At 40.2% G+C, this 16899-nt stretch overlaps 1 protein-coding gene and 1 long non-coding RNA gene across 4 annotated transcripts in view; one reads left to right on the top strand and one right to left on the bottom strand.

Annotated features, from left to right (window-relative positions):
- Dstyk (dual serine/threonine and tyrosine protein kinase) overlaps positions 1-5207 on the bottom strand; it is a 53053-nt gene extending 47846 nt beyond the window's left edge. For both annotated transcript variants that reach the window (XM_003474673.5, XM_063240073.1), the window contains exon 1: positions 4789-5207. In XM_003474673.5, coding sequence (XP_003474721.1) covers positions 4789-5056 — 268 coding nt within the window. In that variant the 5' untranslated portion in view covers positions 5057-5207. The remainder of the gene's footprint in view (positions 1-4788) is intronic.
- Positions 5208-5321: 114 nt separating this feature from the next.
- Positions 5322-12435, top strand: LOC134473991 (uncharacterized). Of its 2 annotated transcripts, none has more exons than XR_010044515.1 (4): positions 5322-6093; positions 6294-6435; positions 7499-7677; positions 10706-12435. It is a non-coding gene; the product is annotated as an uncharacterized LOC134473991 (long non-coding RNA). The 2 variants fall into 2 exon arrangements; XR_010044514.1 differs by having other exon boundaries at positions 6257-6435.
- The last annotated feature ends 4464 nt before the right edge of the window (positions 12436-16899 follow it).

Raw genomic sequence — 16899 nt, 5'->3', positions numbered from 1 at the left:
CTAGCACTTTTCCCCTTCTAAATTCTGGCACTCAATTTCCACTACCAGGCATGAAAAAAAAAGGATGGAGAACGTTGTTACACCTACCTCTCATCTAACCAAAGACAAACACCTATAAAAACCAATTACAACTCACATAAAATGCTTATAAACTAGTCGCACCATAGCTGTTTTCCTGTTTTATACATTGCATATGTATAAAGTTTAGATTAGATTAGGTATTTATAGCAGACAAAGTTCAGGCCCTCCAAGTTCTTTGTACCCATCATCCCCTAGAAACAAATAGGTGTCCTATTATGATCATAATTATAATTATTTTTTCCTTAAGAGAATAGCATAGAAGGGAAAAATTGATTTCTACTATCTCCAGCCCAAAAGCAATGTCTTTGACTCTAGCTAGTGTACACAGCCCACTGCCTAGTGAAAAGGGCTAATGTTTCAAGGAGGATCCCCAGAGTTCCATGAGATTACCATATAACAGCTAATTCTTACCAGGCCCACCAGGTCCTGCTTTGAACACATACACGTATGAGCTCCCAGCCATCCCCTAGGTAAGTACTATACAATCACCATTTCCACATGAGCACCGTGGCACAGGACACTTGTGATTTGCCCACAGTCATTCAGTTAGCAGGGGGTGGGACCAGAATTAAAGGGAGGCAGCACAAATGACAGTGCTCCAAACACACACAGTAGAGTCACAATTTCTTAAAACTGAGAGGTTTCTGACAAACTGCAAAAACGGGAGTTCTACTGTCATAAAACAGGAGAAATATTTTTCCCTCTTCTACTTTTTTTTTTTTCCTTTGTGTCGAGGACTGAACTCACAACCTTGTGTTTCCAAGCAGGCACTTATGCTGCTGAGCTAAACCGCCACCCCCAACTCCTACTTTTAAATATTCCCACCTTGCCTTTTTTTTTAACCTTGCCTTTCTTTAGAAGAGCTCAAAGTCTTTATCTCATTACTATTGAATCCGATGACCCAATAATAATAATAAAACAAATCTTTAACAATTTAAAATACATAAGTGGTATCATCCCCTGAATTGATGTGAAAAGAAGGCCAAAGACTTAGCAGAACTGAATCAAAGAAACTTACTCCCAATTCAGTTTTCTTTCTGTGAGGCCACTCTCTAAAAGACCATTTTAGAATTCCATCCCTTTTTAAAATTCTAAAATATCATATGCATATAATTAACACATTGAGATTCCATATCACTCCAGAAAAAACGGCTATCATCAAAAAATAATCCAATAACAAATGCTGGCAGGGCTATGGAGAAAAAGGAACCCTACTCCACTGTTGGTGGGAGTGTAGACTGGTGTAACCTCTGTGGAAATCGGTGTGCAGATGCCTCAAAAAACTAGGATTAGAGGTCCCATTTGAACTAGCTAATCCCCTTCTGAGTATTTTTCCAGAACTGGAAACATACTACACCACAGCAACATATGTGTACCAGAGTTTATAGCAGCACATTCTTGGAATGAACCCAAATGCCCATCAACTGAGGAATGGATAAAATACACGTGGTATTTTTATACAATGGAGTACCACTCAACTATAAAGAAAGATAAACTCAAGGCTTTAATAGGCAAATGTGTGCAACTAGAGACCATACCAGTAAGTGAAATCAGACTGGCATGTGTAAACATTGTGTTGTCTCCGTAGTGTAAGAAACTGAAAGAGTAAATACAATTCAAAAGGTAAATAGCTATTGTGAAAGGGAAAGAAGTACTCAAAATGAAAGAACAATTGGAAAGGGGAAAAGGAGAAAAGAAAAAAGGAGGAAATAAATAAATATATACATATGTGTATATATATGGTAGCTAAGAACACTGTACTCTTCATTCTACTAGTTCATTGAAAGGAACAGTTAGTGCTTATAGTGTTTAATCAATTTTGCATACCAATCTCTGGTAATCTGAGCAACCGTTTCAAGGGCAACAATATGTACTATAATAACCATTGTTAATTTCCCATCATCTTATCTTGAAATTCTGTATCATTTTATTGGGTTATTTTATTCTCCTTAAAATTAAAAATATATATATATCATATTTTCTACATTGCACTGAGTGAATATAAAACTATCAAGATTAAGAAGGAAGTATTATTTTGGGTTTCTTCCTAGTACTTTGTCGTTGAAAGTGAAACAAAAATTTTTGGTATTATAGGGCATTATGAATGTTAATACAAAGAAGCAAGGTATAGTGGTGTATCCCAGCACTTGGGAGGCCAAGGCAGGAGGACTGGGCTAGCTGGGAGTCCAACCTGGGCTACACACTGAGTTCAACACCAGCCTAAATTACATAATAAGACTCCATCTCAAAAAAACAAAGAGACACAAAAATTGTCTTACTGTTGGGGCTGGGGATTTAGCTCAGCGGCATAAGCAGGCAGTTGTGAGTTCGATCCCCAGTACCGATAAAAAGCAAAAAGACAAAAAAAAAAAAAAAAAAAGAAAAAAATTGTCTTACAGTTGCTGCCACCCTTATAGTCCAATAATTGCATATAGTTAGCCAATAATCTGCAATTGCTCAAATATCATACTATACCAAATCTAGAAGTACAGTTCTATTCTTCAATGATTAAAACTTTCTCAAGGTTTGTTAGGTTAGGAATTCAGTGTTGGCCAGCGGTTTAGCTCAGCGGTGTAAGTGCCTGCTTGGCAAACTCAAGGTCGTGAGTTCTATCCCTGGCACAAAAAGAAAAAAAAAAAAAAAAAAAGAATTAAGTGTTTCTTTCCTTAACAGTCCAAGTTTCTATTAATGAGAAACCAAGGTTTCAAAAGAAATGAGACAGTCTTTGAATGACTTTGACCGTGTTACAAAGATGGCCTGTAAAAGTAGAAAACAGGAGCTAATTGTCTTTTGAGGAGTAGTTTCTACTAAGGTGATTACCTTAATAGCTGGGGAGATGGCATCCCTAAAATATACATTCTGATTTTCCCTAGTGCATGTTTGCCCCACAAAAACAAAACCCTTCACTGACAGGGAGGGAAGTGCTTTACTGAACAAATCAAATTGCTTCCATCCCATCATCTGTACCATGCTGCGTTTTTACCTGGGATAGACAGCGTTCTGAGAGTTACATACACAAAGATGAGTTCATAATGCAGTCAACCAGAAAAGCCAATGAGGCAAAATACAAAGGTGCACTTGTATTTCTCAAGTTGGCTTTTAAAGAATAAAGATGAGAGTCAAGCAAGATGTCTCAGAAACTGCCACCTTTCTAAGATGAATGTATTCTCCAGTTTCTCTTTGTAGGGCAAATTCTAAAATAGTTGCTTAAAATGAGGCACCAAAACAAGGCTTTTTAAGATAAGCTTTGAGAAAAACTTCAGATCAGAAAAAGTTGCTAGAAAGTGCTGCTTAGGGAGAGGCTGCAAGCACACACTCTGGGGATCCTCCCTGAAAACCTTAGCTCTTCTCACCAGCTGTTTTCAGGCAGCCTAAGATGTCAGTTCCCTCCGCAAATCCATTTCTAGAACAGCAGATCTCTGGACAGACCATTTCAAAACCATAGCTTCAGAAAAGCTAGTTAACACTCTAATCCCCTGAGGTAAAATAGGTGTTTTTTTCATTGATACTTAGGCCAGCTAACTGGAATGGTACCGTGTAGGATCCTATCGGAATCATACAAGCTCATTTTTATCACCACTATTGAATCTCAAGCTTAAGATATTAAATCTCCAACTTTGGGAATACGAGGCCCACACACAAACTTGGAACAACCCTTTCAATTTGCACCGTCAGTGCCCAAACTGACATTTCTGAAAGTGTGTTTCAGACTGCATCGGAATCTCATATTAGATTCTCATATTAGATTCTCAGACCCACCAACGTCCTCAAACAGAATCTGCATGAGAGCAGGGACGAGGCATTTTTAATCAGCTGCTGGAGCAATTTTAAAGGATCACTAAATTAAACCCATGGACATCTTTGCTATATTGTCCCTTTTCCCTTCCAACCTGCATACATGCACTGTCCTCTTAGGTGCACAAGACACTATTATTATTTGGCATACAGTAGTAACTGCATTCTCCAGTGCTCCACGGATAGCAGCTAAAAAGGGAACATGAAGTTAGATATTGAAGATCGTGCACGATTTTAGGTAGTTTGGGGCCTCTGGCACATCCGAGAAAGGATTTTGTCAAGGAGGACCAGAGCAGCTAGATCTTCAAGTGCTCAGGACAGAAAGGATCTCTTCCCTCTTTAACTTCTTCACCATAGACAGCATCTCCCAGCAACACCCTGCCACCCATTAGATACATTTCCTTCGCTGCTCACAACCCTATTTAAGACAGGCACATTCCTGCTTCACAGAACTGCCTCACAATTGGTGTACAAGCCTTTTACACAGTTAAACACACACGTACACGTCCCACTGCAGTGCCAGGTCAATCAAGACACCCTGCCGATTGCCCCTCCATTCCTCCACCTAGGCTTTATCCACAACTGCCCTGCTCCACCTAAACTCAGCAACTTTCCCACTCGGCGGACTAACCCCCGCCCTCCCGACACCGGCCCTCCCCGGTCCTGCCCGCGCCCGGCCCGGTACGCTGATCCTGGCTCCAGCACTGGGCCCCTCGGCCCGACTCCGGACTCCCGGCTGAGGCTGCGGCGCCCCCGCCTCGAGGCACGCTTTCCCGCTTCCGCGGCACCTCAGACTCGCCGGACCACGCGGCCCGATGGCCCCTTTCCGTGTCTTCCCGGGGTTGTTTTGCAGGAGCAGGGGTGCGGTCCGCCCTCTCATTTCCCTCTGTCTCTCGGGCTTGTCATTCTTACCCGCCGGCAGGCCGATTTCAGCGACATCGCTCACAGGGCCGGGCTCGGCCCCGCCGCAGCCCGCAGGGAATGAGGGACAGCAACGGTTGTGGGAGCACTTAATGTCGCGGAAGAACTTCTGGGTTTCGCGCAGGTTCTGCCTCAGCCGGCCCAGGTAGCGGCGGTAGCGTGCGAAACCCCGGCACAGCTCGCGGATCATTCCGCCGCCGCCGCCGGGTCCGGGACCCGAGACGGGCTCGCTGCCCCACGGCGGCGTGTCGTCCTCCATCTCCGCAGCCCGCTGTCTACGCTGCCTGGTCCTGGCCGCTGGCCCGGCCCCCTCTTCCCCGCCCCCCAGTGCAAAAGGAAGGTGGATTCCGCCTCCTCACGCCCCCGCCTGCAGGCCGCGGGGCTTCCAGTCTCCGTCACTGCCCTTGCAAACAAACTGACGCGCAGGGCGCCGCACACGGAACCTTTCCCTCCGTTCTGCTACAGAGAGAGGGAAGAATCACGGAAGGCACCGGGCCCGCGCGGGCTGTTGGTACTTGTAGTTTACGCTAGGGCCTGAGCCAGAGCCGCGAGGCTCAGAGCTTGTGGGTGCGACTGAATACCTTAACCTGATCTTGCGCGTACCCCTTCTCCTCTTCTAGAAAGTGTGTTCCTAAACCGGGCGTTGTGGTACACTCCTGTAAATCCAGCACTCTCGCGAGCTGAGGAAGGAGAGTCAAGTTCAATTCCCTTCTCTCAGAATTTAAAAGTTAAAAGGGTAGGGGCTGGGGATTTAGCTCAGCGGCATAAGCGCCTGCCTTGCAAGCAGGCAGTTGTGAGTTAGATCACCGGTCTAACTCACAAAAAGGAAAAAGACCAAAAAAAAAAAAAAAAAAAAAAAAAAGGTTAAAAGGGTTAAGGATGTAGCTCAGTCTGCAGTACCACACACGATAAGGAAAATTAAAATGTGTTCCTGCTCCCTACACTAATGCCCCTGAGGAGAGGAACCCAGACCCTAGCAGAAATGAGGTGCTTTATTGAAATCAGAGCGAACGATTTTAATAGCAAAGAAAGGGAAGGAAGCAAGAGGAGGGCGGTAAGATCTCCATGGTTACCCTAAATTGCTCTCTCGGTGTGCAGACCCGGTGGATACTGGAGAATTGGCTGAAAATATCTTTGAGATCCTGAAATCGCTTAATACTGTGTTGCTTTCTCCTTTTGCAACTTTCCTTCTCCAGGTGTGGAAGGGAGGGTGTGTGAAAGAGTCGCTATGACCCATTAACTGAAGAACAGTTGGTTTCTTGGAGGAAGGAGACTGGGCAGTAAGGGGAAGCTGAGGTTTGTAGCTTTTTCGAACAATTTCTGATTATCTTAACTCGGTTTTTGCCAGTACTCAGGATTTCCATTGACTGTCACGGACTCCTGGACACAATTATACAGCGTGGGCAAAACTTGACACCAGCTACCTTTTTTTTTCTTCCCATTTTCCTCTCTTCATTAGACACAAAGTACCATCTAAGACCTTCTATTTTATCCAGAAAGACCTTTACTTTGAGAGGCTAAATGGTGTCATTCCGCGAATCCAAGTGGAGGTTCGACTTTGGCCCTGGACTCACACCCGCGCTCCATCTCCACACCTTGTCTGTAACCCCAGGACGGATCCGGCTTACCATGTACAAAGTAAGGCTTGGACAAGTTGATCTTTTCCTAAGAGTCATGCTTCAAAAAATTACACTTCTGTGTCTTACCTCTGATCACATCTTGAGTGCAGGTGCCCTTAACTAAGTGAAATCATGATATTCAGATAGATTCAATATAAAATGTGAAGGCCTTCTTGTTCCTGGGACTTTTAGCATATTATAAAAAGGGATCAACAATTTGAAAGTCTGCACTTGGTAACTGTGACAACTGGCTCTAAGGAGAGTCTCATGTTCCTTCCCATTTACTTCCTCTGTTACTTGGTCACATATTCTCCACTGGATATACCTCCTCTTTGTAAGAGTATATTCCCTGCACACATACATGTATGCTTGCGCGTGCACGCGCGCTTGCGCACGCGCGCGCGCGCACACACACACACACACACACACACACACACACACCCCAAAGGTCAGTAAAGTATAAAGAAAAATACAAAATGGGAATTTAATACAACGTGGTTTGTACTATTTCTTTTTGTTTTGTTTTGTTTTGTACTATTTCTAAAAACAGAAGAGATGTTGCAAAGTAATATATAAATGGTCACACACAATGATTTCCAGAAAAATAAGATGAGAGACCATGCAGTCTGTAGTGGTCTAGAAAAGCAATCTTCCTTAAAGGCAGGACATATTTTGGATAGATGAAGTAATCAGAGAGGGCATTATTTCAGGATTTGCTTTATTTTAAAAGGCTTTTTTTTATGGTGCTGGGGATCGAACTCACGGCCTAGAGCTTGCCAGGCAGGCGCTTACACTGCTGAGCTAAATCCCCTTTTAAAAGGCTTTTATTTATGGGTCTTTATGATTTTTACAGTCTTTTATACACAGTGTTTCAGGAAATCTTTTTTTTGTTTGTTTGTTTTTTTCTTTTGTATCGGTACCAGGGATCGAACTCACGACCACACACTTGCAAGGCAGGAGCTTATGCCACTGAACTAAATCCCCAGCCCCCAGGAAATATCTTTTTATAAACATCATTTTGAAAATCTCTCTCTCTCCCTCTCTCTCTCTCTCTCTCTACCTCTCTCTCTCTTTCTGTACAGGAAATAAACCCAGGGTCATCTTGCTGAGCTATATCTCCAGCCTTCTTTTACTTTTTAATTTTGAGACAATATTGGGCTCAAACGTGTGATCCTCCTGCTTCAGCCTTCTAAAGTTCTGGGATTGTGGACCACCACAAGGAGTTTGCTCCCATTTTTTTTTTAATCCACTGAGGCAAAAGGTAAGTTTTACTATTTAAAAATCAAAGGATATGGCAGTGACTCCTTAAATCACAGTAACCTACCAACAAAAATATATATTTTATTCAAGTATATAATTCAAAGAATAAATGAATTAGGGATTTGAATGGTAAGGAGAGAGGATTTAAATTAGTGTAGAAAAATGTCTTCCTGAAAGTGATGAGAGCTAAACATTTAATGAAGATAAGCAATCTTTAGTCCCTCCTAGATCACCATTAAAATGAGAGTAAGGAAGTTTTATAAAGCATAAAGTGACAATAATGAGAGTAACAGAGAGAGAGAGAGAGAGAGAGAGAGAGAGAGAGAGAGAGAGAGAGAATAGAAAAGAAATCAGTGGGAGTTAGCAAATGGACAGTGTTAAAAACTAAGATACCAGCCTGAGAAACCAGAATCCTAAACACAAGTGGAAAAACTACCACCCAGATTCTTCTATGGCAGAAAGCTGGTGCGAAGTGAATTGGTAGCAGTAGCCCCTGCCTACTGTGGAAGTGGGAGCTGCCACATGCAAGTGGTGCAGGGACCTTGAGCAGGAAGCAAAACAAGGATTTTGAGAATTGTTTAAAACCACTGAAGTCCTTAGGTTCCCTTACCTGCCTCCAAAGATTGAAATATTTATTCTTCAGAGAGGATTAAGTAGGAGCTCTCTGTATCAACGGGAAGAGCAGGTGAATTTACAAATGTTAGAATTCTAAGAATTTACTCACCAAAGAGGAAACTAGAATCATCTCCTTCGAGGAATCTGAGTTGGCCAAGGCTAAAGGCCAGAGATATTGACATCAGAATAGAGATTTAGGGGAGTAGGGAAAAGGGCAGAATCTGGTTTATTCACAGCAGTATCTGTCGCCCCTCCTAAGTCACTAGGTAGGTGTTTGTTAAATGAATAAGCATTTGTGGGAGACAACTTCAGTGACTCCCCTTGAATGCAAAACAATTGCTGCAACTTTGATTATATGGAAACTTATTTCCTTATACTGATCTGTACAGAGCTGGCTATGGTATTTCCTTCTCTCTTCAATTGGCTCTAAGCATTATAAATAAGGCTAGCAGAGGTACTGATGCGTAATCTCTAAAGCCTACAGTCTCCTGTTTCCTCACATAGTGCTCTCTGTAAAGCATATGAGCATAGGGGGATGTTAGAGCTAATAGCTCCACAAATGTCAAGTGGGCGTGAGCCTCCAAGTAAATAGGCTATGACTCCCCAGGGCACAAAAGTTTACATGTCAGAAACTAAAACAATTCAGTTGTTACCTTAATTGAATTATGCAAATTGATTCTTCTACATATCCTTATTTCTGCATTTTGCAGAGATGCTTTTCCCTACCTTCCCATTTCCCGCCATCCTCATTGTCACTCATCCCTGAGCCTCCCCCCTTCTTCACAAGGTAATAATTCTGGGAGAGGCCTAGAAACAGGGCCTTTGTCCACGCATCCTCATGGGGACTGGACTCAGGACCCCTTGGCTGCCTTAACTTGGAATATATCTTGGTGTCTTTACTTTCACTGTGGGTTGTATTGGAGATGGTAGATTGGAATTAACTTGCTGGGATTCCAATAACGTCTCAATGGGATTGTAAATATAACTTGGATTGTGAGGAAGACTACAAAAGGGATTATAATATTTAGATAACTACACACAGTATTTGGGGTTACAGTAGCATTCACAGTAGATAGTTTTTGAGTATTCTGAAAGGCATAAAGGAGAACTTAAAAGCTACTCAGATTTGTACTAGTAGATTATATTCATATATATTAATGTCATCAGAGGAAAAATATATTGGTCTTTTTTACTTTTTTTTTTTTTTTTATCGGACTCGTGACCACATACTTGCAAGGCAGGCGCTTATGCCGCTAAGCTAAATCCCCAGCCCTGGTACCGATAAAAACGAAAAAGACAAAAAAAAAAAATTCATAAATTTGGGGATAAAGGTATAGTTTAGTAGTAGCACTTGCCTAGCATGCAAGAAGCCCTGAGTTTGAGCCCAGTGACACAAAACAAATAAAAAATGTTTAAAATACCACAAATCAAAGAAAAATGCAACAAACACAATTATGTGTTTTGGAATTCTTTCAGAGTTTCTTCATTCTTCAGTCCATTGTCATCTTTTAAACTTAGACAACTGAAATTGGAATCAGAAGAAAAAGAAAAATTATGGAAAAGATAAGAAAACACATTTTTTTCTTATTTTTTCCTACAAATTAAGACAAGATCACCATTATCAAATTTACCAGAGGAACATATCTTTTTCTTGTACAGTGCAGATTTCCAAGGGAACATACCTGAGAATCCCTGAATCTAGATTGCTCTAGGCGATCTTGCTTTTATCTGTCTGTCTGTCTGTTCACTGCTGACAGTGTGGCACCATAGTGCTTCTCAAACTTTAAGGTGCACATAAATTGCATGGAGATCTTGATAAAACACATTTCTGGTTTAGAAATTCTGCAGTGGCCCTTGAGAGTTCCTGTTTATGACAAATCCCCAAGGTAGTGCTGGTACTGCTTCTCTGTGGACCACACTTTGAGAAGCAAGGATGTAAGAAAATAGTACAGGAGTCAACAAACCCTCCACTGAGGAGTTAGGTCTTGCAGTTAAAGCAACTTGTGTTGAAATCCTAGTTCTACCCTTTCCCATTTAGAGGCCCTTGGAGACATGATTATTTTCTCTGATTCTGGGTTCTTCATCTGTTAAATGGGGATAATACTTCTTTATAGGGTCATCGTGAATATTAAAAGAGTTGTCAATCTTAAATTAGGTCAAATACGTTTTATTTCTCTCTCTCTCTTTTTTTTTTTTTTTTTGTATTGGTATCAAACTCAGGGTCTTATGCATACTAAACAGGTGTTCTACTACTGAGGAATAATCCAAATCCAACATTTTTCACTGGTTTGTTTTGGTTTAGAGCAGTGTATTGACTTTCCACTGCTGTAACTAAATACCTGAAAAAAATTAAAGAAAGAAGCTCATGGGCTCTGAGATTTCTTCCCATAGTCACTGGGTTTCATTGTTTCCAGCCTGTGGTGAGGCAAAACGTCATGGTGGAGGTTGGATGGGAGATCAAAGCTGACCAACTAATGTCAACCAGGAAGGAAGAGAGAGAGGATGCAAAGACATGCTCCCAATAACCTACTTCTTCCATCTACGTTTCATCTTATGCATTTCTCTCTCCTCCCAAGCCGTAAAGCCATGAAGGGATTAAACTGCTCTTGAGATCAGAGCCCTCCTGACCCAATCACCTCCCAAAGGTTCTGCAACTGAAGCCTGCTACGTTGGGGACCAAGCCTTCAACACATTAGCTTTGAGGAGTCATCTAAGATCTCCTCCACAACAAGCACTCAGTAAACGGCAGCTGCTTTTATGACTTCTGTTACCATCCTTACAAACCTGAGTTCTGGTCCTGACTTGCGACTATATCATCTTGAGCAAGTCATTGACCCCCTGGGTTTTGGTTTTCTCTTTCATCAAATGGGAAAATGATAGTGTCCACCTCAGAAGTTATTATGAGGATTAAAATGCAGGAAAAGTATATAAAATGCTGAGCAAAGAACCTACACAGAGAAGGCACTGATAACAATGATGGTGGTGGTGGCGATGATGATGGTAACAACAATGCTAAACCTCATATCCAACCTGGTTCTGTGACTTTCGCTGAGAGAAAGAATCCTAAACTAGGCATGGTGGCACATGCCTGTAAATTCCAGTCACTCAGGAGACTGGGGCAGAAAGATTATAAATTCAAGGTCAGCTTGGGCAAGTTGGCAAGACTCTGGCTCAAAAATAGATAGATGATAGATCGACAGAGATAGATAGATAGATAGATAGATAGGGGTGGGGACAATTCAGTAGTAGTGCCTCTATGGTTCAATCTGTCATAACACGCAGAAATAATCCTATAACCATACTCAACATCACTGGGGTGTGGAGAGAACTAAATAAGCCATAGTAAATAAAGTGCATTGGAATAGAAAGCCTATAAGAATTTAGAGAAAAGCAAGGAAATCAGAGAGATTTTGAATGGAGTCCCAATCCTGGCTATGTTGCTTACTTATTTTGTGATTTTAAAAAAATGTCTATTTCTCGAAGCCTTGGTTACTTTGTCTTTATAAGAGAGCTAGTAGTAGCTATCCCACAAGGTTGTCAAGATTAAATGACAATGTATAGAGCTGTTGGCATCTTTCCTGGCACACAGATAAACTTAGGAAATATCTTCTTTTCTATGTATAGTAACTATGCACATTCAGGATTTTGTATTTTTTCCAAGGAGGATAGTATCTCCAAGAATATTTTGGCTTTGCTTATGAGCTTCTCTATGTGAAAGTTTATTAGCTTGAAGATGAAAGGTCTATAAAATTGAACTGCTGAATGCATCCTATTTAATTATACATCAAATATCCCAATGCTGAATATTTTATCAGTGGCATTGCTGGCTGTTAGCAAGCGGATCATGGGGAAGAAAAACAATCAATTAAAGGGAGTTTGGTGTAACCCCAATAAAGAGAAATTATTCTACTGCCAAGCAGAAGAATGAGGTTTTCCAGAAAATTTTTAGAAAACTGACCCAAAGCTTTCCAAAAGAAGCTCTGACAGTGTTTCACCATAATTCATTTTCCATCAGATTAGTAGACTGGAATAGCTTTTCTAATTCTAAATGTTTACATCTTTTCTCCACTATGCTACCTGACAATTCAATAGAATCCACTTTTGATGTATTTCCTTGTCTACCATTAAACTTTATAACAGGTCATATTGTTGTCTCTGGACTAATCTTGGATTGAGAAATATGAGTAGATGAAAAATTACCAATATCCTTTTCTTTGTTAACAGTATATCATGGTAGAGGCTTTTCTAGAAGATTCTGAAGGTTGAATTTTCAAACATTTAGAATTGCCATAGTCCATATCTTTGCATAGATGCCAAATACAATGCTTGACAAAAATAGCATACTCAATATGTATTGGCTGAAAGAAAATATTTAATTCCACCCCCAGCCTACCTCCTTTTCTCATAAATCTAGCTTTGCAAGAAGGTGGTGTGGTAGGAGTGCGGGTTGGAATTCCACAAGAGATGAATATACCTGGTCATGGGAACATCTTGTACCCCTGAATTGCAGGGTGAAGAATTACCTTCATCCAAGCTTCACTTGAGTCTCCAAATGTGTACGAGGAAGTTACTGGTCCCTAGCAAAGCCCTTTCACAAGTGTGTGTTGGGGAGGGCTGCTACCATTTTCCCAAAGTTGATTTTAGAGGCACTGATTAACACCCATCTCAAAACAGGGCTTAGTGATTCATTTAGGTAAGTTTCTAGATGTCTTATCTAGAGAGTATGGAAATTTCTAAGAGTGGAGGAATAAAAGGGGAAAATAAGATTACATTTAAAAACCATACAAAATTCATTTCAAAAAAATTTTAATCATCTAATATCCTACCATAAAGTCTATGGTCATTTCTTAGCATTCTTTACTGTCTATCCAAATTTTTTCCATATGGTTTATATCATCTTTAATTCTTACAGTGACTCTGGAAAGGTGGATTTTTTAAAAGTTATATATTTTTAACCCTTTTTTACAATGAGAAAATTAAGGCTCAAGTTAAATGATTTGCCTAAATTCATGTAACTAATAATACAGATTTGTCTGACCCCAAAACCTAATTCTAGCTCAACACACTTTTGCATTTTAATGTTTTCATTTTACATTATTTAAAGACCACTTTTAATGTTTCTATATAATCACTGTATTTCTTTTTAACAGCAACATAATATTCCACTATATTGTTATGACACTATTTATCCACTCTATTCTTGAGCATTTAGGCTGTTTCAGATTTTTCATTACTGTAAACAATGCTGCTATGCACATTTTTACTGTTGCTATTCATGTAGCTTTGTTTTCTTTTTTTATTTCCTATAGATAAATTCCCAGGAGGTATAAGATTACAAATATCTATTTGGTTCCAGTTAAATATTACTAAAGTGTCCTTTGAAAGAATTGTACTGTGTCACTGCAGCTTGAAAGAGAGTACTATCTTCTCACACCAGCCCCTTGTGAGATAGAAGGCAAGTCTGGGTAGATTCACTAATGAAAACAGTCCTTTGTCCCTCTTTCTGTGTGAGTATGCTCCAGGGCCTTGTAACACTCCCTGAAGAAGATTTGTAACATCGGTATTCATATTCCAGAATAAGACCTCACATGGGATGATATGATTCTCCCTTCCCAGGAGAAGCTTCCTTGCTTAAATTGTCTTTTTGAAGTCATAAGATCAGCAGAAGGTTTTTCAAGCAGCTGATATTTTCCCCTCAAATCAGTAATCCTCCATTCCTGTGCTAGAGGAAAGTCTGATGCCCGATAGAAGTGAAGCCTAGACTTTAGCTCAAGGTTTGCCATTCCAGAGTTGGTGCAAAAGCACTGGGATAAATTATATAAGGAAAAAGAAGTCCTATCAGAGCTCCCAGAACTGTCAGGAAAATATTAAAGTGAGAAACACTGTATTTCAAATGGTGGAAGACTATTTTGATATTACATAATTAATCTCTCCTCCATCTTAGTTATCATACATGGCAAGAGCACCACTGGAAGATATTGAAAGGTTCAGATCTAAATTATAATAGGAACTCAGACAATATAGATGTATGATTATTAATATGTGCAGTAACCATAGAATAGCCTACGTAACAGTGCAGTAGGCACCATCGGCAAAAGTATGTACATTGAAAGCAGGTTGAACTGGTTCGGCCATCTCTCCAAATGGATAGGTAAACTCAGGTAAGATTTCATACTCTTGAAGCTTCAGTATATCGTCTATAAACTGGAGGTTATGATTCTTACTTGTAAACTTTGTTCTACAGACTAAATGAGTGTATGCCATGTGTGTGATAGTAACTGAATTTATATATATACATAGCAATAAATGTGATCCACCAAGTAGTTCCTACACCAGTAGTTATCAAAATTCAATGTGACTGTCACCTAGGATACCTGTCTAAAGAGTAGATTTTTCAGGCTCTACCCCAGAAATTTGTTTCTATCATTTTAGATTTTTTTTTTTTTTGGTCTTTTTCCTTTTTTTTATCGGTACCGGGGATCAAACTCACAACCGCCTGCTTGCAAGGCAGGTGCTTATGCCGCTGAGCTAAATCCCCAGCCCTTGTTTCTATCATTTTGTGACAGGGCCCATGACTCTGTACATAACATATAACTAAATTCCAAGGAGATTAGGTTGCCATTGGTCCATAAACCGTACTTTGAGAAGAATTGCCTACAGCTTCAGGGAATAAATGGAGGAATTTTGTATCACTAATATGCCACAGACTCCATGGTAAAGAGATCCAAATATTGCCTCTGCTTTCAAGATGATTTATGTAGTGCTAATCAACCTTAAGAAATGAGAATTGCCCTAACGTAATATTTATCCTTTTAACTCTTGTGACATGGATAAATGTATGTCAATATCTTTTCCTTGGAGTCATACTGACTCATTAAGGCAGTATCTCTTTCCTGTGGACTGTAGGACTCACCTCCCTGCACTTAACACCCTGAATAATGACAGACACTACCATTAAAATCTTGTGCTACTTATTTCCCGTTGGATTTGGGTCTCATCTCTTCAAATGGACTTTAAGTCTAAAGGTAGAAACCAGTGTTCTACACTGTCCTATATTTACTACACCCATCTGTAAAGCCTTTGTACAAGGCATATGTTTCAGAAAGATATTTGAATGAATGTAGCTATGAACATTAAGTTGTTTATTCACCTAAGAGTGGCTCTAAATTATCATTGCAAAGTGGGTGAACTATTAGACATTCAGGCTTTGGAATCAGGCAGATCTGAGGGTAGATTTCAGCCTCCTGTAAGTACTGTAACCTCTCTGAGCCTGTTTCATCATTGTGGAGTAGAAATAACTTACGGACAGGCTAGAGGGAAACTAAGAGGATACTTGTTAGGTTGCTAGCCGAATGCCTCACACTTGCGGTTCTCCTTAACAGACGGACAGACGTCGCTGAAAGCGCTTGCTGTTGTATTTAAAAGTACTATGCAGAATAATAGACAATACCGCCTTAGATATTTATCTTCAGATGTAAGATAATAAATAACTAATTCTCTCTGCATAAAGTTGGTATTTTCTTTCTTTTTAAGGTCTAGGAATTTAAGCTTTAAGTAACAGATTGTCCAGAAGTTTGTGTGGAGTCCCTATTGAGAAGGAAAAGGACACAAAGCAGCTATTTTACCAGCTCAGGCTTCCACACAGAGTAGTACAATCAGGGTTTAAGTTAATGCTTCACAGACTGCCTCTGTTCACATGATTATCATGACTTTTCTCTCATTACTGAGAGGCATCCAGCTCCCGGAATAGGGAATATGGATCCCACCTGAATTGAGCAGCAGAGACGTCCAGCTTCTCAGATTATAAATAGGAGATTCACCAGCCTCAGTCATGATAGAGACACGGGGATCTCCTGAGTAACTCTTAGAGATTCCATGAACAGGACGTTCACAGGACTGAAGGTCGGACTCTGCTTACTTCATTGAAATATTGCTAGCTAAGTATCTAAGATTCTGTTCTGTGAAGGAAATAATATACATAATCTCTGCATAAATATAGTAATTGCAGCTTAATTTCTAAAGGCCAAAAATTGAGACAACTTTAGTACCTAAGAATAAAATGGGTAGTGGTTAAATAAACCCTGAAATGTTCATTTGATATATTAAGTGGTTAATTAAAAATGTTTGCTTGGGGCTGGGGATTTAGCTCAGCGGCATAAGCGCCTGCCTTGCAAGCAGGCAGTTGTGAGTTCGATCCCTGGTACTGATAAAAACGAAAAAGACAGAAAAAATTAAAAAATTTTAAAAAATAAAAATGTTTGCTTACATACATATAACATGACTAAGCAATAACATATGGAATCGTATAGGAAAAGTTAATAGCATGTAAAGTGCTCCTGAGTATGCTTTAAGAAAAAAAAGGATAAAATTCAGTTTAGGTTCAGAACTTTCCCCAATTCTGGAGACATGCTATGCCTTCTTAGTCCTCCCTGTTTCTTACAATAGCCAATACAAATCTTATATTTAGGTGGTGGGATTGTGACATCATCAACAGTCTAGCCAACCTCCCCTTTGATTATTTGCATAGTTTACTCCTCCAAATTCAGTTAAATTCAAATTATTTTAATGAGATCACTGTGTGTGGAACTGTTATCCTTTCATAGAAAAG

Source organism: Cavia porcellus, unplaced genomic scaffold, assembly GCF_034190915.1.
Source record: "Cavia porcellus strain 051 isolate PalLab524CR breed Dunkin Hartley unplaced genomic scaffold, mCavPor4.1 scaffold_29, whole genome shotgun sequence".
NCBI classification, from domain to species: Eukaryota; Metazoa; Chordata; class Mammalia; order Rodentia; family Caviidae; genus Cavia; species Cavia porcellus.
This window is presented reverse-complemented; position numbering and strand designations above follow the sequence as displayed.